The following is a 26,758-nucleotide window of genomic DNA, read 5'->3' on the forward strand; positions in this document are numbered from 1 at the left end:
AGGGCCATCTTATCTTCAGGGCTCTGTGTATAATCAGCAGAGGCCTGTTCCTGAATTACAGTTCCGCTTATCCCTCCACCCAATCCTGCTTCCTTCCTTTCCTCCACAGATGTCAATCCTCAGAAAACTCCCTAATAAACTTCCTCCTAATAAACTTTCAAAAAAATAAGTATTTTAAATATTTCTGTTTCAATTTCTAATATAATAAACGTCAATAGACATAACCCATATAAGCAAAAACTCTTTGGGATCTTCAATAATTTTTAAGAATGTAAAAGCATCCCATGATAAAAAAAATTGATAATCACTGCTATATAGATAACGGAAGAAATGAGGAAATTCATGAAAAATAATACAGCATTGACTAGGGAGGTAACAGTGGAGGAATAAGAAAGGGTTCAATTCTGGATGTTTTGAAGGTAGAGTCAACAAATTGCTGATGGGTTGGATGTGGAAATGAGAAAAAGAAGTCAAGTTTGTTTGTTTGTTTGTTTTAATAAGGAAACTGGTAGGATGAAATTGACATTTAATCAGATAGGAAAGATCATACAGGGAACAGATTTGGGGGGTGGTGATTCTTAATTGGGGGTAGACTTCAGAATTTAAAAATAATATCTGGGTCCCACCTTGTGAAAATTCTGAGTTGGGGCTAGTTCATCTATATATTTAAAAATAAACGTACACGCACCACCCCGTACCCACAAATACACAATTGATTCTGATGTATATTGTTTGGCAAATTCTCAGCATAAATTTCCATAGATCTATAGAGAGCAAGGGAAGCTATTCCAGCAAAAAGCTTGGCATCGCTTACGAGGCACCTTGGTTGAGGGAGACCAGGCTGTCCTTAGTGTGCACCTGGCTTGCTGGAACCACTGTCATCAGTGCTTGTGGTTTGTGGGCAATCTGCGGCATTGCCCTCTGAGCAGGATTGCTCCACAAGGCGGAAGGCCTCCAGGAACTCATTGATATCGATGTGGCCATCTTTGTTGAAGTCAATGCTCCGGGCAAGGTCACAGATGCAGTCATCTGTAATGTCAATCTTCATGTGAGAGCTGAACAGCTTCCAAGTCTGCCTGAACTCATCCAGTGAGATGAACCCTTATCAGAGAGAGGAAGTCACTTCAGTGAGTCAGTCTAGTTTTCAATGTTCATTTCCTCCCACATTATTGCAAGGATACCTGTTTCCTACTTTTAAACAATCAAAGACAACCAAGGCCTAGTATCAAGTTTAAACCCCCAAGGGAATGGCACAAAACCACTGAATCACCAGTGGTTTTCAACTAGGAGCAAATTTGTAAACCTCCACCCCCTCTGGGGAACATATGGCAATGTCTGGAGACATTTTTGATTGTCATAATTGGGGTGAGGGTAGGGTGTTATTGGCATCTAGGATAAAGGTCAAGGATGCTACCAAGCATCCTATAATGCCTAGGATGGACACCAAAACAAAGAATTATTCAGGCCACAATGTCAGTAGTACCAGTGCTGAGAAACCCTGAATTAAATTACCCAAACACACACTAATTTAAAAGCCTTTGGACTTATATATCTATGGTCAATTGATTTTTTACAAAGGTTCCAAGACCATCTAATGGGTAAAGAATAGTTTTTTTTCAACAGATGGTAGCAAACAACTGGATATCCACAATCAAGAGAATGAAGCTAGACCCTTACCTTCAACTATAAACAAAAATTAGCTCAAGATTAAAGACCTAACTGTAAGAGCTAGAAATATAAAACTCTTTGAAGAAAACATAGGTATAAATTTTTGCAACCCTGGATACATAACTTTTTACTGATATGACACCAAAAGCTCAAACAAAAGAAAAAAGATAAATAAGATGAAATTTTTTATTTAAAAGCTTTTGTGCATCAAAGGGGATACCAAAAAAGTGAAAAGACAACCCATAATATCAGATAAAATATTTACAAGATATATCTGATAATGGTCTAGTATCCAGAATATACAAAGAACTCTTACAACTCAACAATGAAAATACAAGTAACCCAATTAAAAGATGGGCAAAGGATTTGAATAGACACTTCTCTAAAGAAGTTATACAGATGCTCCTCAACTTACTATGGGGTTACATTCCAATAAATCCATTGTAAGTTGAAAATATTGTAAGTTAAAAATGTATTTAATATACTTAACCTACCAAGTGAACATCATAACTTAGCCTAGTTGACCTTAAATGTGCTCAAAGAACACTTGCATTAGCCTGCAGTTGGGCAAAATCATCTAACACAGCATAGTATTGTGATCGTATGGCTGACCGGGAGCTGTGGCCCACTGCTGCTGCCCAGCATCACAAGAGATTATCGCACAGCATATCGTTATCCCAGGACAAGATCAAATTTCCAAACCTGAAGTACGGTTTCTACTGAGTGCGTATCACTTTCAAACTATCATGAAATCAAAAAATCAATAGTCGAACCATCCTAAGTCGAGTACTGTGTGTACAGCTGTCCCTGCTCTGTGGTTTCACTTTTCAGTTTCAATTACTCTCGGCCAACCACAGTCTGAAAGTATTAAATGGAAAATTCCAGAAATAAACAATTCATAAGTTTTAAAATGCACACCATCTGTCCATCTGTCCCACCCGGGACACAAATCATCCCTTTGTCCAGTGTATCCACATAATATATGCTACCTGTCCATTAGTCACTTAGCAGCCATATTGGTTATCAGGTTGACTATTGTGGTCTCACAGAGTTTATATTCAAGTCACCTTTATTTTACTCCATAATGGCCCCAAGTGTAGTGATGCTGGTAATTCAGATATGCCAAAGAGAAGCCATAAAATGCATTCTTTAAGTGAAAAGGTATGTATATATAGGACAAAATATAGTGTTTATAGGGTTTGGCATTACCCACAGCCTCAGGCATCCACTGAGGGTTTTGAAATGTATCCCCCTGAGGATAAGAGGAGTCTGTTATACAAATTTCCAATAAGCACATCAAAAGATGCTCAACATCATTAGTTTATTAAGGAAATGCAAATCAAAACCATAATGAGATTCGTACCCAGTGGGAAAAAAAAAAGAATATAAAAGAAAAATAATAAGTTTTGGTGAGGATATGGAGAAATTGGAACCCTCATACATTGTTGTTAGGCATGTAAACTGGTATGGCTACTGTGGAAAACAGTTTAGCAGTTCCTCAAAAATTAAACATAGATTTACCATATAATCTAGCAACTGCACAGCTAGGAACATATCCTAATAAAATTGAAAACACATGTTCACACAAAAAGTTATACATAAATGTTCATAGTAGCATTATTCATAATAGCTTAAAGTGGAAACAATCCAAATGTCTATCAGCTAATAATAGACAAATAAAATGTGGTATATCCACACAATGGAATATTATCCTCTATAAAAAGGAATAAAGAACTGATACATGACACAATGTGGATGACCTCAAAATATTATGCTAAATGAAAGAAGCCAGACACCAAAGGCCATATATCATATGAATCCATTTATATAAAATGTCCAGAATAGGCAAATCCACAGAGACATAAATCAGATTGATTGCCAGGGGCTAGTGAAGAAGGAACAGGGAATAGCAATGACTGCTAACAAGTATGGGTTTCTTTTTAGGGTGATGAAACTGTTTTAAAATTGGATAGAAATTATGGTTACACAATCTTGTGTAACTGACCTGAACATTTTAAATGAGTAAATTACATGGTATGTGAATTGTACCTCAAAAAAAATAAGAGTAATGTCTACGGCCATGCTACCCTGAACAAGCCGGATCCCGTCTGATCTCAGAAGCTAAGCAGAGTCGAGCCTGGTTAGTACCTGAATGGGAAACTACCTAGGAAGACTAGGTGCTATAGGCATAAAAAAATTATTAAAAATAAAATAAAATAAGGAATCGTAAGCTGACAAATTCCTTGCAATCTGTGAGGTCAACCAAGGGCTGCCTTGCCTAAAATAAATAGATAGATAGATAGATAGATAGATAGATAGATAGATAGATAGATAGATAGATAGATAGATAAATAGATAGATAGATAGATAGATAGATAAGAGTAAAAATATTGAAAAAGGTCTTTTGGACCATTGGGGGATACGGTGAGGGTATATAGGACCTCTCTGTATGATTTTTGTAACTTCCTGTGAATCTATAATTATTTCAAAATAAAAAGTTTTAAAAAAAGGCTTTGGGAGTGAGATTGTACAAGTCTTTCTGTTCTAGGCACCCCTAATTACTTTGTGGTTATCTTTGATATAACTATAAGGAATATCACACCTACTAATAATGATTCTCATAAGAAGAATGCCTGGGATCTTATAAGATACTTATAAGTTCTCATTCAGTTTGCCCTTATTCTTCTCTGCTCAGCCCCTCTTCTACACAAACCGCTGATATTGCTCAACTACTTGTCTAGTTTCTGCCATTTATAAGCATTGCCATTATTTACCTGGCTCCCAAAGTGCTTGAGTAGAGAGTTAAATAATCACAGGGAAGAAACCAAAGGATGGGAGGTAAGATACTTGTTATGTGTCAGAAGTGATGGGATAATGAGTGTCTTTACCTGAATGATCACTGTCTATGATCCTAAAAATGGTCTCCAGGTTGGATCGATTTCGATACAGCGTTTCTAGCAAACTTGACTGTATGTTCTGCAAGAAAAAACTCATTATCCTTTGATAGCTTAGGTTAGGCTTGCCCTATTATATAATTAACACACAATCAATCCTGACAATAAGACACTCTTGAAAAATCCTGAAGAAGTTCTACCATCTCTCGACCCCCAACTCCCTTCAGCCCACCAAGTACTCTAATTGTTTAAGAAGTATTGAGCACATGATAAAAAACATTCTAAAATTAACCATGGTGCTGGTTGCATATATCTGCAAATATACTAAAAACCATTGACTTATATGCTGTAAATGTATGAATTGTATAGTATGTGAATTATATTGCAATAAAATTGTTTTTAAAAAGTACCTAGCCCACAGCTTCACATACATTACATTCAACAAGTGTTTATTGAATACTTTTTTTAATGGAAGGAGCAGCATGATGTCAAGGAAGTCAGACAGACCTGGGTTTGAGTCTCAGTTCTATAACTTAGAAACTCTATGATCCCAGGCAGGTAACAATCTCTGTGAGCAGTGTACTCATAGCTATAATGGGGCTGATAAAACCCATCTTTGGGGGTGATTTTCAGGATAAACTGAAGCAATATATGGAAATCAATTAACACAAAATCTGAAACATTTAAACTCAACAAGTAGTTGTTCCATTTTCTCATCCATCTTCCCTTTTGGGTTCTCAATAAGAGCTTTCATGGTCCATAACACCCTCATCCACAATTTTCACACCATCACCTCATGGCTTAGTTGTTCTTTGGCCAAGTCCGCCAGCCAGGACTTGTATTCTAGCATGTTATCTGTTGATCTGTTCACGAGCTGTGGCCGCAGCATCCGCCATGGCAGTCCTAGATGCAACGTAGACTCCACAGCTGCCGCCCAGTCACTGAAGGTGATTAAACCTGTAGAAAAAAACTTGTTGAACCATCACCTATAAGTCTAGTTTCCTGCCCAACAGTGCATACCTTCTTATTCTGACATTCTTCTTACTATCTGTAGGTAATAGAAATAATGAGCACTGTCACTATTTTTGTTGGTCATGGTAGAAAAACTCTACTTTCCATTGTCAAATATTGCATGGGACATACTCATACTTAAAAATTATTTATCTGTCTATAATTCAAATTTAATTAGGCATCCTGTATTTATTTGCTAAATCTGGCAATACTCCTAAAAGTCACACAAGACTCTTACAAATAATAACATAAACTATTATTCAGATACAGTATTGGTTGTTTATATGTATAGGAAAATATATTGCTATGACTGAATAACTGTTACTGCTATTTTTTAATACGGATGCGTGTAGTCCATGCCCATTACATATTCCACTGAGCTAAAAAAAGATGAAACTTCTAACTTGCATAATAGAACATGGAACAGATGAGCACCCACTAAACAACAAGAAGTCAAATCATTGATCTTTTGCTAATCTTGGATCCACTCTTGTAACCTGCCCCACTTATTGCTTTTTGCTTAGTTCTGGCCTTGCCACTCTTCCCTTGACTCCATTTTTTCACCATCTTCATCTATATTTAGTCAAGTTCATATTCTGTTAAGAGCTTGGAATTCTAAAATTTAGAAAAGATAAATAGGACATTAAATTGAATAAAATGAAGGAAATAGTCAAAGAAATCTTTTGGTCTTTGTTCATTCAACAAATATTTATTTGCTAACTACTGTGAGACAAAGATTTTCTGGCCAGCTTCCTTCCCCTGTGAATATTTCACTGGGTTAGTCTTACCAGTTTTTTCTTTATCATGCTTCTTAAATTCATCAAGAAGATCTGAGGAATGAGCAAATAATTTTTCCCGCAGAGCTCTTAGAGCTGACTCCTCTACTCTGCTAATCCTGGGACAGAAGAAGAAAAGGAACATTTTTTTTTTTAATTACTATGAAAGAAAGAGTCACAGGTTTTCATTACATTTCACCTATTTCTAAATGTCTCAGCCTCCTAAGGGCTCAGTTTTTGAGAGAAGAGCTTGATGTCTTATCACTCCCCAGTGCTCCCCTCCTTTTCCCTGCTGTGCACAAGCAGGATCAGTCTGAGGAATGCTGCTGCCCTTTCCAGTACTGAATGGTGGTTAGAGCAGAAGTTCTAGAAAGAACATCTTTGTAGTAAAGTTACATAACTGCACTGTACCTTAGTTTCCCCATCTGCAAAGTAGGGATACAAATGGTAGCTACCTCAGGATTATTATGTATTATGACAAATAAATGAGTCAATTCATTTAAAGCATCTAGAAGAAAGCCTGGCATATAGAAAGCACTCAACAAATGGTATCTGTTATCAAAATCATGCTTTCTCTGTAACTTATTATTATGTTAAACAGTCAGTCAGTCACAAGGTAAGATTTATGAATAACAAAATAACATTAATTTAGTTTTCTCATTCTTACTGGGTCAAAAGAGTAATGTTGGGCACAGCACTTAGCCCAAAGTAAGTAAGCACTCAATAAATATCTGTAATTGAATAAATAAGATATTAAAGAGATGAAAGGTAAATACTAATTTGTATGTCTCATTCAAGAACGAACCATTCTATAAACGATGATCAGATAACCTATCTTTTCAAGTGCTAAAAGTAACACACACACACACACACACACAATTTTTATCATGTTTGCTAAAAAATCTTCCTTGCAGTTTTAAGTGTTTAGCATAATAGTCTTTAATGGCTCCACAATCCCCTAGAAAGGTATGAACTGCTTAAAACTCACGTCAAATTTTATGGGTTTGTGAGCGTATGAGCTTTTGCTGAAGAGAATTTGTTGTTTCACCAGGGGCTAAAAGAGGTCTGGGACCCTCAAAAGTTTATGAATCCCCATTTTGCCAAAGCATTTAAATTGTTTTCTGGTCAATTGTAGCCATCGATTGTTATCATGCAGGGATATAGTATGGCAACAGTCTTGGGAGCTATCTGGATATACAGGGCTCTCCGTCCCTATGTCAAGCAGCACATATTGAGCACTTACTAAATGCAGAGCTCTGCATGGATCGTCTCATTAATCCTCCAACACCCACTGAAGTAGATCCAACTATTATGTCCATTAAAGAATAAGTAACTAACCCAAGGTCACATAACTAATAAGGGATGGGGCCAGGAATCAATCTTGACAGGTAGATTCCAGGCTGGTTAAACTATTATTGTGAGATATGGATTTAAACAAAAAGTAAACCCTGAATGAGGGTTCCTCTAAGAAAACACATGATCTTGAGTTTATGGACATTAAGACATTGATTATAGTTGGTCAGAGATATTTCCCCCCTCCTTGTAAGTACTCCATTGTGGTCCAGATAATTAAAGTTGTCACACGTGTGACCTCTGGATATATTAAGTGGTGGTGTACTTGGTTTGATGCAATCAATGAATAGTTCAAAGAGCTGAGTGATCTTTAATTATGTTATTAAAATATATATTATAGGATTCTCTACGGTAACTCCTTTTGCAGTGACAACACCAAAATCATATGAATCATGGCCTTTCAGATACCTGGAGCCCAATGCTGGAGACTCTAATTTGGTAGAGCTATGGTGAAGCTCAGATGGCTGATTCTTTAAAATAAAGCTCCACTGATGATTCTACTACCCAGTAGGTTTGACTATCACTTGGTAAGTTTAAATTTTTGCATAATATTTCTTTTGGGGTAATGCTAGCCTCGATTTTTTAATAACTTGAGCGTTTAATAATTCGAGTGATTTAAAATAATGTACTCAAAATATAGTGATTTAAAATATAGTACTCACACAGACGGATGCTAAATATTAATGTGTTCTTTCCACTGTATTTATGTTTACTTTGTTTTGATTTCTCATTTAGTTCATCTGATAATTTAAAAGCTTTGTTTAGTACCACTAAAACTGTATCTGTTAGTAGCTTATATACAGTGGGAGGCTGTATTGCATAATCGTTAAGTGTGTAAGTTTTGAGATATGACTGCCTGGGTCAAGGCCAGCTTTCACAGTTTATTAGCTGTGTGACCTTGGGCCAGCTGATTTAACCTCTGTTACTTAAAGATCTCATCTATGAAACCGAAATTAGTAACACAACATATTTCATAAGTTCATTGTGAGACTATATATATGTGGGAAGGGGTATTGTTAACAAAGGCACGCACTGAAATTCATCTGCCAAATCCCCAGATAGTGAAAGAACCTTTTGCTGGGGTTTGTGGGGGTAGCACAAAGGGTGAGAGAGGACAGAAGGATGACCCTAGAAAGACTTGGTGGCCTGGGCTATGACTTTACCCAAGATGCAGGAAGCGAATTTGGGTAGGTGGTAGGTAGAGATTTTCATGTATGAAGAAGGAAGGGACTCCTGCTATAGTGTTTATTCTACACCTTATTTCTGACAGAGCTATATTCTGATTTCTCACTTAGAATTTGGATAAATGTGTAACATTTGACACTTCAAAGTTTCTAGAAGCACTATAATTCTGTATTTCTGAAAATCATTCATTGACAAGTCTTGCCTTTGCCTCATGGTTAGCATGTGGGTCGCCTTGTTAGCTTGATACTGCACAATGTGTGGGGTCAGGGCTGGCCCCAGTTTGACATAGGCCCCTCTATTACTGCCAACTTCATAGTAGTTGGAGGCAGAAAAGATGGTTAACACCTAAATAAAAAGAGAAGAGAGACAGGCACTCAGATTCACTGAAGAACTCTTTAACCTCAATCCTAGAGGGCCCAACCCAATTTAGGGGCTGCTATTCCTCTTTGACATCAGTTATGGGTTTATTTGTTTGTTTTAAGTCATTAATGTTGATAGGGCAAGAGTTGTGATTCAAGTAATAAAAACTTGAATTCTGATAGAACATCCACAACATATTTTCTTCACATTTTCACTCCAAGTAAAAATAGCAAGGGTCATGGAAAACACTTCATTGATTCAACTTAGAGGCAAGCTGGGTGTAATAAACTGGGATAGCCCTTACAAGTAGCAGGCAAATTAGTTATTAGCTGGTGCGAGACCTCAAAGCAGTTCCCTATAGAGTGTTGTACCTCCTGAGATGCTCTATGAAGAAAGTTTTAATTGTCAATACATTGGGGTCTTAATCAAATTGTGAGTTTTAAAGAGATTATAAAAGTCAAGGATAAATGACTGTAAAGGACCTAGTTACTTTGAGCAAGTGGATAACCAATACAAGGCACAGCTGATTGTGAGGAGAGCCTTAGCTCATCCAGGCCCGGGAGGAACCACTCCCGTGCTACTGTAGAAGGTCCACCCACCTTGCGGCTGTGGCAGAATTCATAGCCTTCAGGTTTGCACTCATGTGAGCGGATCAGGAATTGCAGGTTGTATTTCTGTAGCAACTGTTCTGTCACATTTGGCCCAAAATAACAGCCTCCTCCTCGAACGGTGTTGGCCTTGCAGCCCTCCTGAGCCATGGGATCACTCCACAGTATATCGACAACCTGGAGAGACCAAGAAATAATTTCTTTCCTCAAAACTAGATAGAAACTCATTCAGAGTGATTCCTAAGAAAAGAGGAAGAAGAGGAGGAACAGGAGGAGCAGGAAGGGGAAGATGAAAACATTTGAATAAAAATAAGTAAATAAATTTCCATGCAGTCCATATTTGACATTCATTTATATTTTGGACTTCTGAGGTTTTCTAATACTTTATTATTTACAAAATGAGCATGCTATGTGCATATTGTTTGACAAGCATATACCCACTTTCTTGAAAATAAATCTTACTTGAAAGTTTAACATGTAAAACATAAAAAGGGAGCTTCTCTGGCAGGAGCTTTGACCATGCCAGTGCCCTTCAGTCAGCACTGGTACTCCAAGCTCCTGGACATTTTCCCCAAAGAGAAGGCAAAAGTCCTGGGACTGACAATAGAGTTTCTCATGCAGCATTTGTAAGGCCCCAAGTCTGGGGAAAGTGCAATTGGACATTTTATTTCTTAAAATAAGTTTAGAATTTTTAAAAGAATTTGCAGAGGAGCTGAAAAATTTTTTTTAGCAATTCAGATTCAACTCTATTGTCATTACTCAGGACAACACTGTCAGCCTTACACAGTGAAATATACCCACATGAAATAGTTGGGTGCATTTTGGTTGTCAACACCATACTTTCTAAATGTATTTTTAAAGAAAAAAATGCATTTGATTTGTAAACACCAGTACATTATTTATGAGTCATGTTTTGCAAAAGGAGAGACTTAAAATTTAAAATGTCAGTTCTAAATGGATGTTGAAGTCCAGATCGAGATAACTCAGATCAATAACCTGAACTCACCATCTATCACTGTGAAGTTCCTAGCCTGAGTTCACTGCAACTCTGCCTCTTTCTCACCACCCTCCATCCAATCAATCAGCAAGTTTTGCTAATTTTACCTCTTAAATAATTCTTTCTTTTATTGGATGGATCATAAGCAATTGCCATTTTTATAGGTCAAAATGGTTGAGTACTAGCAAGTTCACACAGTTCTATTAATACTACTACATGAGATTACCATCATCATCCTCACTTGGATTACAACAGTCTTTTAAGGGATCTTCCTGCCAGTCTTGCCCCCCATGAAATGTGCCCTCCACTTAGCTACCAGAGCACCTATTTTGGCAGACACTGTGAGTGCCCACCCAGTATCCGTTCTCTTTCTTCCTTGCTAAGAGAACTCTGGTTGGGTGTTTAGGGTGGCAATATGCCTAGCTAAATATGTGCTTTCTCAGTCTCCCTTGCAGCTTGGGGTAGTCATGTGACAGAGTTTTGAAGATTTTGGAAAAGACTTTGGTTGCCTGTTTGGGGAAGAACAGAAGCTACTGAGATAGCCCTTTTGTGCTAGAGCCACAGCAACCATCTTTCTGACACATTAAAATAAACAAACATCTTAATTAACCCAATGATGCTAGGTCACTAAACCAAGTTCACTCAGGCAATAGAGCCCACCTGCTACGTCATCCCACTTTTTATAAAACTCTAACATACATGAGTCATTAGGCAAATATTAATATCTTTCTGGGGTGTTTTAACCCCAGGTAGAGAGAAAGAGGGGCAAAAAGAAAATATCTTGAATTTACATGGACAGAGATTTGATCCTTAAATCCTTGATGCCTCTGATGGCAGCTACATTCTAGCGAGCGGCACCTGACCACACTCACCTGCCTCCACTCCTCCAGAGTGGGCTCCAGCAGCTCCTCAGCTTCCGCTGAGTCCGCCTCTGGCGCCAAGGTCCAGGGCTCCTCCTTCTCCTTGATCACGGTGAAACCTGCTTTCTGCCGGCATCTCTCCAGCTCCAGGTCCACCGAGCGCCGCACCTTGCGGGAGAGCTCTCTGGGCTCCAGCAGGCTGCTGCAGGGAACGCTGGAGGAGCGGCCGGCTTTCTGCGCCTTGTGGGAGCTGAGGCGAAGGGGTGACGAGGGAAGGGAGCGGCTCTGGGGGAGAAACCACGGGGAGGGTCTTCCTTCGGAGCTCGTCTGGTTGGCTTTTCCCTTCTCCTCCGCCGGCTTCCCGTTCTCCTTTCTCGTTTTGCACCTCAAGGTGGAAACAATCTAGAAATGTCCAGAAAACACACAGAGGCCAGAATGAAACCGGAAGTCCTTTTTGAATTAGCACTTTGGTATCAGGTCAGCGCTGCTCACACTGGGGTCCGCTGACGAGTGCTGGTCCGTGTGCAAAGCGTTAGTCCTGACCCAGGATGAGACAGGCACAGAACTTGAGAGTAAACCTTTAGAAACTTTCATAGCCATTGGATATTGCTATGACATTCAATCACACGATCAGTCGGCTTGTGCTTTTTTATTTGAATTTAATTTTTCTAGTAATCCATATACGTTGTATTTTACAAAAGTATCGATCTGTGACAAATTGGAAATTTATAAAACCTGGTCCTTCACCACAGATAATTTGATAAATACTATCTTATTTCTCTCTGGGAGCCTAGTGATTTTTAGACAAGGATGAGAAAGGGCACCTCTCTCTCAGGAAGGTGAGCCCTTATTGACTTTTCTGTTGTTCCACAGATACTAAACGAAAGGAGAAATGCAGCTTGAGTTTGAGAGCTGTTGGAATAGGGAAATCTTGACACTAGCTGTGGGATGGCATTTTACAGAAAGTGCCGTCTAACCTGTTATCTCACCCGTTGAGGAAAAATGGGGGAGGGGTAGAGGCACCTCTTTTCAGCCTGAACCTAATAGGGAAGAGGGACTGAGTATGGTCCCTCTCACTGACTTAGAGTCATCATTGTACTGTGACTTGGCTGAGAATATAGTGGACACAAGAATAAAGAATTCTGACCACAGGAAGGGGAGGGGTCAGGCCACAGAGCAGAGCTGTGGCATTGAGCAGCCATTCCCAGTACACCTGAGTGCCACGGGGAAAACTGAGGGGCAAAATTTCCACAAGGATGTCACTGATAAAGGCCTGGTTCACAATGGGAAGGAACTCTGTGGATGTGCGTAATCAAGTAACCAGAACTTTCTGCAAATAGATATAAGGACTGTGATATAATAAAACCACGTTTTGGTGTGAACTGGCTTAGGGCAAGAACAAATAAGGACGCTAAAGGGTCAGCAGAACCTGAATGATGTTTGAAGAGGAATCCAGAGAGAACAGTGTGGAACAAAGATTATTCTCTAACATTGGACAAGTGCTGATTATTTTCTGAGCAGTTCCAGCCCTAGGGATAGAAAGTAAAAGGCCACAAAATGTGAATGGCCTCCCAACCACCTCCTGCTCTTCTCACTGCCAAATCACAGCATGGGCCAGACCATCAGTCCCACCCCTCTCAACACACAGGGAACTTTATTTTAAGGATGTTATTATCTGCTCCAAGAGGCATCTTTAATTTTGATTCTTAAGGAAAATAATATTGTTAATATAAATTGATCCCTTTTCCAAATAGGAGCTATTCTGGGCACTTTACATGAACTACCTGACTAACCTCGAGGCCACCTCTATGAGACAGGATCTTCAGTTATATAGCTTTACAGGAATTAACTGATTAGCCCTCCCACCCCTATGAGATAGCACCCTCATTTATAGTTCAGATAAGAAAACTGAGGCACAGAGCCCTCAAGGCTGTACCAGGACTGAATCCAGGTAACTGGCCCCAGAGCCCAATTTTCTTTGTGCTTCCCTCCCAAGTGGTCCTTGGAATCTGTACAGATCACAACATCAGCCCTTCCCAGAGCTTTGCAAACCAGCTGTTGAAAAGCTTTTTGCTAAACTACAGAAAACAAACTGTCCTCTAACATTTTCTCAAAGTTCCTACTGCTCCTATGTTTACATAATTAAATGTGATTCTTCCCATAAAATAATCTTCTCTATTGTGATTTGTTGCCTCTACCTCTAGATATGGATGCAGCTAAATAGAAATGTTTGAATGGGGGGCGGGGGGAAGAGGTACCAGATGACATGCAGAATTGACAAAGGAAATGCTGAGAGCTGGTTTTGGGTCCCCTAGGACCCTAGCTCTCTATTAAGAACGTGAAGGGGGTGAGATTGTAAAGATTGTACAGGGGATTTTATGAGCTTTGGAGGGAGATATTAAAAATGTTGTAGGCCTCTCCTCCTCCATCTCTGGCAAGGAATTAACCTTTTCCCCTTCCAACATTGAGCTTGGGTGTACAGAGACACATAACTTGTCTTTTAGTCATCAGACCACAGGGACCATAGCCACCTGATAGATAGGACTTGAATCCAGAAATCTCAGACTTTGAGCTGGATCCAAGTGTTGGATGAGACTTGAGTGTCAATTCCCTTGGGGAAGGGATGAGCATGATTCTATGTGTGAGAAGAAAAGCATGCATCGAAATCTGGGGAGCCACAGGGGCAGACTAAGGCAATGCTGCTACCCCAACATCTGTCTACCCTTCTTCCTTAGTAATAAGAACTCAGATTATTACAGATACCACCTGGAATAAAGGATATACTTTCCAACCTGCCTTTTAGGTAAGTGTTGACATATGATAGAGTTCTGAACAGAAACATGAATAGAAATTGTATGTATAAACAAATGTCCTTAAGGAAAAGAAACATGCCTTTCTGCTACTCTCTAATTCATGCTGGTTAGAACAGAGTCATGATGGCTGGAGCTCAAGTAGCCATGCTGGGCTATGATGCAACATGATGGAGCAACAAGGGAGCAGGAACCTGGGTCCCTTTGTGATGTTACTATACCAGCCCTGGACTGCTTGCCTCCAGCTTTTACTTACTTGAGAAAAAAATAAACATTTAGCCATTGTATTTGAAGTTTTCTGCCACTTCAGTCAGATGTAGTTAATACTATGTATAAATTTTGTAAGGCACATGCACATATATTTTTGTTTAATCCTCACAACATCTACGATATAGTTGTTTATGTCTCTATTATATAGATTTAGAAAATGAGATTACAATAAGTTAAGCAACTTATTCAAGTTCATATAACTATAGGTAGCAGAACTGTTTTCTTTTAATCATAGACTCTTACACTTGAATGGTATCTTAGGCTTCTCTACTCCAACTGCCCAGAATTATCTAGATCAGAGATGACAAACAAATGGCACTAGCTGCTACTCCCCACTGTCACATCCATGACAAACATCTCTACTTGGTCACTGCATACTTACTCCTGAGTTTAGCTGTGGATTCTCAATAGTTTCTCCTTTTGATGGTTTAATGGCTTCTCTTAACAGTCCTTATTAGTCAACTGGAGCCAGCATGTGAGATGATGTTTATTTTATACTGGCATTGAAACTGTACATTATTGTGAAATTTGCACTATTTCATTATTCAGTGAGTACCTTGTGCCTGTCTAGTTTAGACAAAAGCTCCAGGTCAGTCATGTCTGACACTCCACCATGAAGAATCAGGACTTTCTCATCAACCAGAGTGGCCAATGGAAGCCAACAGAAAACATCTTGCAGTATTTTTAGTATTTTCTTGCCATGTGTCTGAAAAATGATATGAACAAGATATTAAGTTTCAAATAATCACTCAACTTTTCTGAACTAAGAGAAACTTTTACTTTTATAGGCAATGTACCTTATATTTATGCATCACTTCCTTGGTGAAGCCATATCTAGATTTAGAAGCAAAAATAGATATCATATTTAGCAATAATGCTTATGGCTTGATTGCATTATTAGAAGAATGCATGTTCTATATACATGTACTTAACTATATAGAAAAGAGACTAATCTCCAAAATATTTACAATTACAACATTATCTCTAGGTAAAAAAATTATGGGATATTTTAATTTTCTTCCCTTTGCTTATCCATATTTCTTACTTTTTCAATAGTGAACTTTTATTGTGTATATGATAGAGTACAATATGTGAAAAAAATTAATGGTTTTATTCGAATGGTAGGATATGTGTAAATTTTTAAAATCTTTTAAAATGTTATATACTGTGTATTTTATAAAATTGGAAAACTACTTTCAAAAGGCATCTAACAAATAAGAAGCTCTGACAAAATAACTTTCAACAATTGCAACAAGCGAATATCAAACACCCGAGCCTGTTTGGGTTTGTACCGTAAGTTCACCATATGGTCCTCGTGGTTTCCTCGGTTAAGATGGAACTCTTTTGGGTAAACCAACATGAAGGCAAAAAGAACCATCAGGATCTCTACTGAATCCTTGCCTCTATCGACAAAGTCACCATTGAACACGTAGGCCCTCTCTGGGGACGGGAGGCCATTCTTCCCAGCGAGGAGACAAGTCCAGGAGGAGGTAGTGAGCGAGAGAGTAGGAAATCAGGTTAAGCCAATGTGCATTTAACGGGTACCTCAGATCTAACACCAGTTCTGAGTTTTCTGGTTCTCTTCCATATATGAAATGTCAGTAAAAGATAGAAATGTTTTTATTGGTCTTATGTTATTTTTCCAGCCAGTCTGAGGTCATGACATGCTCATCAAAATAAATGCTTTATGCAAAGCCAGAGTATTGCCATATGGTATACATGTAAAGGGCACTGAACTTGTGATCCAAAGACCAGTTTTAAGTTCTGCCCTCACTATCTTTAATTAGCAATAACAACTGCCATAGATTCCTCAGGATTAAACAAGACAATACATGGCAAAATGCTTTGGGAAATGTAATATGTATAGTTCTATTATATTAATAGAATATTCTTAAATGTTGTTAAAAGCTCTATATTTTATAACTAAAAATGGATATGAAAATAACTTTCAATTGCTTTGATAATAAGTAATTTTCTTTATTTTGAAAAAAATCAATTGCTAAATAAAGATTCCTTCTCTTTATTAACCTCAGATTTTGTATTTTTAAAACAGTTTATAAAAATGTACTAGAAATATAATGCAATGCTGGCTTTTATATATTTGCTACTATGTATTTTAATATTTTATGTATAAATATACTACATATATTTAATATTTTTAAAATCCAAGCAGTACTTAAGTATCTGTTAATAGATAACGCATTCGAACTTCTAAATTAAACCTAAGAGTAAGACAGGAACTTAAATTGAACATTCTTACCTTATAAAATATAAATATCAAGTCATCTAACTGGCCATGTAAATCTCCTAACAAAGACAGAGAAAGAATATCATTTTTGATTGGTCCTTACCATTGTTTCTCATTTTTACTATAAAAAGGAAAATACCCAGAACAGACTAACAAAGTTGAAAAACTTATGGTTACTCTTTTTTCCGTATGTAAGATAGGGATAAATATTCATTTCCCTTGTTGCAAGGATAGTTAGTATTGAAAGCAGAAAGCATGTTGCTTTTCTTGCATAATTGTAATAAATAGTAAATAACCTATATTCTTATTGAAGCAAAGATGGGACAAAATAGTGCTGGGCTGCAAGCCCAGATGAGAATGGCAGAGGTTTTGCCCCATCCAATGTAGGAACCTGCAACTCACTTAAGGGCTGGCCAGTCTTACAAGATTTTTCAGGAAAAGTTGGAAATCTGGATTTTAATATGAAATCCTTCTATTTTCAAATGTTGGAAACTAATTTTAAAAATTTAAGACCATTTTAGGGTAAACAAGACCTATCTGCATGTGGCCTAGAAGTGACATTTTACAATCCTTGATGTACTAGTCTGCCTCTCCTAAGTTAAAGTGTGGGGCGTCGATCTATAACGGATGTTAAAACAACACTGCAAACATAAGAAGATGGAGAAAATCATCATTAACAGGATTTCTCTCTGGGAGAATATATGTGATGGAAGTAATAATTCTCTAGGCATCGGGGCCTACTCAAGTAACAATCAATAAACTGTCTTCTAACGAGGTGGGGGGGTCTGGCTATTTGCAGGGATTTTGTTCTGAATGGAGAGCACGAGTTTGGGAACTCATATATAATTGCTTGAGAAAATAAAGCAGAGGGTAGTCCCTTGCACGCCTCTGTTCTCTTTTACTGTACCACCTCTAGTTTTAGTAAGTGTGGAGCGAATCAGTGTGAAGGAGTGAACTTGGCTGCCCACATTGCCATCGCCCCACCTCCAAGTCCCACTTTTCCTCCTCCCCCATCACGGCAGAGTTTTCTTGTTTGAGTCTGGCTTGTATAGCCATTTCTAACCAGCTCTTACCACACACTGTGATCTCCTCACTGTAACAGGTCGACAGCCGGTTGATGTTCGGCAGTTGTACCAGGTGTTTCCTAGTCTCATGCAAAAGATTCAAGACATAGCGAGCATGGAGCTGCTACTAGGAGGAAGAGGAGGAGGGGAACAAAGCGACACTGGTATTCCTGATGGAAAATGGACCTCACATTTACAGGTAATGACTCCATCACCAACCCCAAAAGTGACTTTAGTAGTCTACCCCAGGACCTTATGCACGGATTCTTTCTTTTCCACCCGTCTTCTACACTTGTTTCTGCTTTTCACTGTCCCCCAAATATTGGATTGATTTCCTCTTTCCTATGCACTCTATGAAAGCCTCCTTTGCCTTTAGCTAAGGAGAAACACATGGTTGTTTCAGCGAAGTGTGAATAAGTACATGCATGTTGATGGTACTGAGTGATCCTGATCTTACTGGGAAAATCATCCCAACTCCTCCTGCAGTGAATTATATTCATGTAAAAGAGGAGAAAGATTGGAATCTGGCATAGAGCCAGAATCTGACCACTTCTTGCTACCTCTGCCTCTATCACTAGGGTTTCAAGACACTCTCATCTTTTGCCAGGACAATTGCAGTAGTCTCTTAACTGTCTCCCTGCTTCAGCCCTTGCTCCCTAGACTCTATTCAGTAAACAGAATGATAATTTTAAAAAGCAAGCCAGCCAGATGATATCATTCTTGTGCCCAATGTCTCCCTATCTCTTTCAGAAGAATAAAAGTCTACCCCCGCCCCCTGCCTCCATCTCCTAATGCTCTTCCCTTGCTCCTTCCTCTCCAGCCGCGATGGCCTTCCTGAGGTCCCTGAGCAGTCCAGGCAAGGCATTGCGTCAGGGCCTTTCCATTTGTTCTCCCTGCCTGGAATGATTTTCCTCAGCTGTCCACATGGTACATTCCCTCACCACCTTCGACCTTTGCTCAGAAATCACCTTTTCAGTGACACCTTCCCAGACCACTCTATAAAATTGCCATCTCTCTCGCCTAGAATTTAGTTTATTCTTTGGCACAGCTCTTATCACCTTTTAATATAATATATAATTTCCTTACTTGTTATTTATTATTTCTTGTCTGTCTCCCCACTAGAATGTCAGCCCCATGAGGGCAGGGATTGGTGTCTGTCTTGCTCACGGCTGTATCCCCCGTGCCCAGAACAGTGCCTGCATATAGCCATGCTTAATAATTATCTGTGGGATTACATGACTAGGAGGAGAAGTTTTCAGTGCATAAAAAGCAGCCAATCAGCCACTGGTCCTAGCGAAGCAAAGGGGGAATGGAATCTCTCTAGCGGACCCGTGACAAGAACATCCTAAACCCAGGGCCATTCCTTCTGAGCTGGTCTGTTCTCCCTCCACACATGACACGGAGTTGATAACAACTCAGGTTCCGGGCTAAACTTACTTGCTTCAGTCTGAAAGCTTCCACCAGGGCAGTTGCATGGTCAGGAAGGAGTGGGAAGGAGAGGCGTGGCCCTGTGTAATTGTCTGGCACCTCTATGGATTCATAGTCACTGAATTTCTCCATCTCAGAGTCCCGGCGCACTCTTTCCTCAGTAAACATGCGGTTCAGGAAGTCCCCTAGTCAGGATAGAGAAAGTGGGCCAGCTTATGATCAGATGTGCAGTCCATGGACAATGCAGATTTCTTCCCTGGACTGTACTTGAACTGGGACCTGGCATTGGCTCCAGCACAGGAGAGGAGAAAGGAAAGGGGCAAATGACAACAGATTAGGATGGGCAGGAGGAAAGGTTATGTTTTTATGTTAATTCTATTCTACTTTTATTTTAAAAGATGGGGATCTGTCAGATATAGAAAGGATGGAAATGTAGGGGCCTAGGTTTGTAAGAAGGAAAGGGAAAAGCTGTGGTGGAAAAAAAGTTCACAGGCATTTATGGTGTACTCGAGAATGTGGCAGATGCTTCAGATCTTTCAGTGCCCTTCAGGCAATTTCCAGCTGCCTGCCTCTGCATCTCTAGCTTGAGGGCTTTTTTTTTCTGGGTCCACACAGAGTCCTGCTTTGTGAGCTCAAAATGCTGGGGGTTAACAAACCTTTTCATCTGCCCCTCCCAACAGCCTTCAACCAATGACTCTCAGGAGCTGACATATAAAGACTCAAGTTCCCTCTCCTTTCAGGAGCGATCATTCTGAGGGGCGTGTTTTACACTATTTCTCAGGCATGTGAGTTGCTGGCTTAGTAGCCCACCATGTCTTGGCTGCCTTCCATTTCCTGAATCCCTTCCCACTTCCTCCTCACAACCCCTCTGTTTCTTGTATTTAACAAATAAACTTGTACTGAAACTCTTATCTCTAGGTGTGCTTCATAGAGAACCCAGAATACAAATCCGCTCTGCCATTTATTTGTTGTCATCCTCCTTGCTCATTCCCAGCTGTCACCAGATTCACATTTTCACTCCCCGTGCATCCCCCGGATCATTGACCCTAAGGCAGGAAGACATACCCTGTGGCAGTTCATACTTACGCTCATTGTGACTGCTGGGTGTGAAGTGATCCACAAGGTAGCTGAAGAAATCATGGAGCTGCAGAAGAACCCAAGAAGACTTGGCTTTAGAGGTAAATGGGAAGAGAACTCAAGAGTGGTCCAGATCAGCTACACCGTCTGGGCACCTGGGCCTTGCTGTCTAGGGGCTGGAAGGCAGAGCCGGAGGCAGCCCCGCCCCACATCCCACTATACCTTGACTTGGTCTTGCTGCCCAGCATACTCTATAGACTGGAAGATGCTCCAGGTGCACTGCCGCCTCATCTCCAGGCGTGCCATGTAGCGCCGGTACCATTTCTGGATTAGGGCTGCTGCCTTGAAAGCTGTGACACAGATGGAGAAGCAAGCCTGTGAGCTGGGGCCCCCTCGGCCTGGGGGGAGTTGAGGGGTACCCCTCCCACTATAATGTGGGGACAAGATGGTGGGGAAAGCACTACCCATTGCTACTGGCAGGAAAAATTCGACTTCTCACTGGCTGGGGTACTCTCTTTCGCCATTCCTGCCTTCCACACCACCTCCATTATCACCTATTGGTTATGCTAATATAACTGGAAGGTTATTGGAATTTCCACTTTTTGATGAAAACTTCTATATGTGTAGAAATGAAAAGATCGGATTGCTGGGATTCTGAGAAGGATATGAAAACTGAAGAGATCACAAGGATGTGGAATTTTTAAAGAGTGGGTTAATTCAGGTCTCTTGACATCCAGTCTGTTGTTTCAATATCAAAATGTCCTTGATATTGAAACAACAGACTGGATGTCAGGAGGCCTGAATTCTGAACCTGGAACTGCCCTGACTAGCCATGTGGCCTCTGATGAGTCACCTTCCTGGGCTTCAATGTCTTCACCTAGAAAAGTGTATGAACCAGATGATGACGAGGAAACAACAAACAAACACACACATTACTATGTACTATAATGTCAGGTGATGATAAGTGCTTGCTGGGTCCTGTGCTGGCCATCCCTATATTCCAACATCACCACAGATTTTAATTGTCCCCATCACAATATTTCCATGATTGTATTATCAAACCATGAGCAGCCTTTAGGCTTTTCCTTTCGCCAGAACCTGTGCCAGGTGACCATGTACCACAAGATGGCATGAGTAGGTTTAATTTTTCATAGAGGCTTTAGGACCTGTGATCAGGTGCTACTACTAGAGAGGAGGACGGCTATCCACACAAATAACTAGATTCTTCTTAAGCTCCAAGGCCTGGATGTGCTGTCAGTGATGAATGGAGTATTTGTAGATAAAGCTGGATTACAAAGGAAAGCCTGCAGGTCAACCTTGCGAACAGTAGACAGATTGATTTAATATATTTAGCTTGCATTAGGGAGCTAATAGAATTCTTAATGATTTCCCTGAGAGGAAAGACAATGGTGGGGTTGGACAAGAGGATCTGGGAGGAATTTAAGCAAAGATGAATTATATTTTCTATGAGAAAAAATGTCGTACTCTAAGTATTGAAGGCACTTACTAAGAGCTAAGTCATGAGGTTGAAGCTCTACCAATTGAATTCTGTAAATCCATGTTCAGAATAGTGAATGAAATGCTACAGACTCTCTAGGAACTCATGGGAAACACACAGATATCTGGAGCTCGCCCCAGACATACAGCATCAGAATCTTTACAGGGAACCCAGAAATCTGCAGGTTTAACAAGCTCCATACATGATTCTTACTTGCACTGAAGTGTAAGCAACACTGAGGACTATCATGGCCATCAATTTCTATGAAAATGTTTGCTAACATCTTGCCTCAAGCATTTTGAGTAAGGTGCTACCAACTGGATATACTTATATCCTCTGTCCTGCTTCAGCTGGTTAGAGCAGGAGATGCAGGCAATGCCTCTTTCTCTGTTTCTCTGTTTTTTGTTTTTGTTTTTGTTTTTTGTTTTGTTTTGTTTTGTTTTGTTTTTCCCTCCCAGTCCTCTATCCAGAGCATGGATTACCTTTTAATTGAGATGGGTGGGCCCTGTCAGGTGCAGGATAGTTTTAGATCCTAAACCCCATTCTCCCTTCCCAGCAACACAATACAACATACTTGAGCTACTCTTGCTCCTGCCTTGTGTAGACTAAATCCTAGGGTGCCATTTACAAATACACCTAGCTGTTAAAATCCCTTATTAAGAACAAGACAACCATGTGGGGAGAGGGAGGCCAAGGGGCACCAAGACACCAGATACTGAGTGAAGAGCTGTCTTAGAAGGAGAGCCGCCAGCCCAGCTGCCCAGAGGATCAGAGACAGACCACCCAACTGGGTCCACAGTAAACTCCTGACCCACAAAATCATGAGCAGAACAAAATGGCTCTTAAGCCAGGAGATTTGGGGATTGTTTGTCACACAGCAACAAACTTACAGGAATAATGTAAATCCAATTACTTATAGGAATTGTTTAAATGTTTTACAAAATTTGAAGACAAATTTAAATCAAAAATGAAAAAAATCAGTCTCTAGAAATCAAAAGCAAAAGTTAAACAAGTGAATCTGTGTATAAGCTGGTGGAATCACCATGCAGAAAGGAGTTATTTCAAAAGACTTGAGAGTTCACTTATTCGTACATCCCTAGTGGACATCCCCAAAGAAAAAAGAACTACAAAGAAATCTAAAAAGGTGTTCACTAATCATATTGTTTCTAATAGTATTATTATTATCACTCTGAAGCTATTATTTATATACTATAGAATAGGATGAATAATACTATATTTATGTCATTTGGGAAAAAAAGGTTTTTAATAAAGAGAAAAGAGATATAAACATAATATCAAGGTTGTTGAGTAAAAATATTGTAATCCTAAATATAAATTGATCATTATGATTTTTTTTCTTTAAATAATACATATTTTCTGGATCTGTTCACTAAAATGATATAGAAACAATAACCAACCTGGTAGCAATGAATACCTGACACCCTGGAGAAATATGCATTCCTGGTCTGGGGCCAAAAATATGCAAGATGTGTGTGGGACATATTGCCAAACTAGAAAGCAAGGAAGTCACAAACTTACAGAGATACATAGGCCCATGTAAACAAGATGCTGTCACCATTTCCCTCGCTTCTTCCCACATCTCTAGCTGCCTCTACTTGGCCTCCTTTACTGGCTCATCCTCTCTTACCTGATGCTTAAATACTGAAGTCACTCATGGCTCTGTCCTAGGCCCTGGTCTTTGATCGGGCTTTAATCTCACTCTAGGCTACTTCGGTGATCCCCATGGCTCCAACAACCACCTATACTTCGATGCCTTCCAAATGCATGTGTCTCCAGCCCCACCTCTCTCCCAAATCCAGATCTGAATACACAGCTGCCTACTCGGCACTTCCACCCACATGTCTCATGGGTGCTTCCCATCCAACGAGTATAAACTCATTGTCTTCCCTCCATTCAAACTCGGTTCTTCCCCATTATTTTTACATCAGTAATTGGAAGTATCATCGGACCAGTTTTGCTAAGCAGAAACCTGGAGGTCATTCTCCATCCATCCTTCTTCATCACCCCATACATCTAATCAATTGGATCCTGTCAATTCCACCTCCTGAATACTGCTGAAATTCATGCTCTTCTCCTCATCTCTACTGCCACCAACTGTGGACCGAGACATCATCATCTCTTGCTTAGATGACTTTGGTAGCTTCTAAACTGTTCTTCCTTATTCTACTCTTACCCCCTCCAATCCCTTCTTCACAGAAGCCAGAAGGGTCTTTTAACATGTAAATCATTACAGAACTCCTATTTTTAATTCTTCAATGGTTCTTCATGCCTTTAGGATAAAGTTTAAAATCCTAGAAGACCCTGAGTGATCTGGGGTCTGCTTACCTCAGCAGCCTCATGCAATGCTATCCTCCATCTCGTTCACTTTGGACCATTCAGTTCCTTGAATGTGCCTTGCTTCTTCCTACCCCATGACCTTCATACATGCTGTATCCTCTACCTGGAATGCTCTTTCACTCACTTTGGCTCAACCTGTTTCACTTACTTGTACATGTATAGTTTGGGATAAACCCCAATGAACATCCTGACTCTTTGAGTAAATTTTAATTGTCAGATTTATTTCACCGAGTCCTAAGATATTCAGCTGAACCTTCTGCTGGTCACATCACAAGTAGAAGAAGCTGAATTTCAAGAGTTGCCTGAGGACAAATATAATAGTTTCCTGCTTCTATCCTAGAAGTCCTTCCCTATGCAACATGAGCTTTGGGGTACCCAGAGCTAGTGCAGGAGGTGGGAAACACATACCTTTCTCTGCATTCTGGAAAGCAAAATGGTGTTGGGTTGAGGTGCCGCTTCCCATGGTGTAAGTACAATGTTTGTGCAGGACACAGATAGCAAGTCCAAGGGAAAGTGAATCGTTCGCTGACAAAAGAAAGGGGAAATCCACAATAGAGATATTCAAGCAGAGTATTAGTTCAGGTGGACCAAATTATCTATGAACTTTGTCTCCCACATCATAAAAAAATGTGAGACTATCATGGGAGAGCAACCATCCTCCACCTCTCCAGGCTCAGTGCGTGAAGCGTTCCTCCCCTGAAAATTTCCTCCACTTCTCATCTCATTATCTCTCCTATGTTTTCAGCCTTCCTAGTGGCTTTTCCTTTGTAATCGAGAAACAAACTGAAGTCTCTTCTCCTCTCAAAGCAATTCTCCTCCTCCTCCTCCTCCTCCTTCTTCTTCTTCATGCTTTGATTTCCTATATCCCTTTAGCTATAACCCAACCTCTCTTTTCTTCTCCAGATTTCCTTCAAGAGTAAACTACATATATTCTCAATTCCTCTTAAGATCACTTTTAACATCCCCACTGTTGATTAAAATCTTTCACGTCAATGTCTCCAATGTCTTCATTTTTTCCGTCCTTACCTTGCCAAAACAGCAAGCCATCTGCCTCCACAAGTCACACTTTGATTATAATTCTATTCCTTGGGCTTCCATGATACCAGACTCCCTTGTATTTGCTCCTGCCTCTCTAACTATTTACTCTCTCTCCTTCTTGAGCTCATTTCTCTGTCTATCCCTTAAATGCTTATTTTTATTTGTAGTCTAGACTCAAATGTAAGCTCTCTTCACTCTACGTACATGCTCCCCAGATGATTTAATCAACCCTCACATTTTCAACCACCACTTCCCGCCTTTCACATCTATACCTTCATCACAGGCCATCATTAATATTAACCCCATATACCCAGCTTCCTGCTAAATGTTCACTGGAATGCCTCAGATGTCAGGTATCACAATTAGATACCTCCCAGAAGCCTACTTTTCCAGCCTCATCTCTCTTCTCTCCTACCATCAAACTCTGTTCTTTGACCACCATGACCTTTGTGTTTTGCTCTTACCTGGAATGTTCTTCCTATGCTGCTCCCCTAAATTTGACTAACTTTACTCACTCCTTAAGGCTAACATTAGGTACCACCCTCCTTAAGAAAGCCAGTTTGACATGCCCCAAAGCTTCTGAATATCCTATTTGCATCTCCATCACTATTAGAATTTTCTGCTTTGTCTGTCTACCATTAGACTTGAGTTCCTTGAGATCAAAGACAGTGTGTGAGCAAATTTATCATTTTTATCTCTAGGATTTAACATGATACTTGACACATAGTAGAGGATTCAATAAATATTGAATAAACATTATGCCATATTTATTTTTATACACAAAAATGAATCTTTTTCTAACTCTTCTTAGGTTAAGAACATGTCCCTCCCTCAAATTTCAGAAGCAGTAAAAGGCATACTGTCTCAATGCAGCATTATTATGCACTGAATGTGTCTCCCCAAAACTCACATGTTGAAGCCCTAGCCCCCATTATGATGGTATTTGGAGGTGGGGTCTTTGGGAGATAATTAAGTTTAGATGAGGTCATGAAGGTAGAGCTCCAGATGGGGTTAGCATCCTTATAAGAAAAGGAGGAGAAACCTTATCTCTCTCTCTCTCCCTCTCTCTCTCCCTCTCCGTCTTCTTCTCCCTCTTTCTCTCTCCCATGTGAAGACCCAGTGAAAAGGTGGCCATCTGCAAGCTAGGAAGAGAGTCTCACCAAGAACCAAATCTACTGGCACCTTGATCTTAGACTACTCGGCCTCTAGAACTGTGAGAAATAAATGTTGGTTGTCTAAGCCACCCAGTCAGTGA

At 39.8% G+C, this 26,758-nt stretch overlaps 1 protein-coding gene and 1 pseudogene across 1 annotated transcript; one reads left to right on the forward strand and one right to left on the reverse strand.

The window, feature by feature from the left end:
* Positions 1 to 387: 387 nt before the first annotated feature.
* PPEF2 (protein phosphatase with EF-hand domain 2) lies at positions 388 to 26,324 on the reverse strand. The gene is made up of 16 exons (XM_039845480.1): positions 24,874 to 26,324; positions 20,832 to 20,959; positions 20,619 to 20,676; positions 19,542 to 19,717; positions 18,114 to 18,228; positions 17,053 to 17,099; positions 16,085 to 16,251; positions 15,590 to 15,626; positions 15,349 to 15,498; positions 11,725 to 12,114; positions 9,847 to 10,032; positions 9,090 to 9,232; positions 6,362 to 6,468; positions 5,356 to 5,519; positions 4,557 to 4,644; positions 388 to 1,101 (listed from the first exon to the last, which is right to left on the reverse strand). The coding sequence occupies exons 1-16, from the start codon at positions 24,926 to 24,928 to the stop codon at positions 848 to 850; spliced, it is 2,265 nt and encodes a 754-aa protein (XP_039701414.1). The 5' UTR covers positions 24,929 to 26,324; the 3' UTR covers positions 388 to 847.
* LOC120588608 (uncharacterized) lies at positions 3,739 to 3,857 on the forward strand (annotated as a pseudogene).
* Positions 26,325 to 26,758: the final 434 nt, after the last annotated feature.

Source organism: Pteropus medius, unplaced genomic scaffold (genome assembly GCF_902729225.1).
Source record: "Pteropus medius unplaced genomic scaffold, Ma_sr-lr_union100, whole genome shotgun sequence".
In the NCBI taxonomy this organism is placed as follows: Eukaryota; Metazoa; Chordata; class Mammalia; order Chiroptera; family Pteropodidae; genus Pteropus; species Pteropus medius.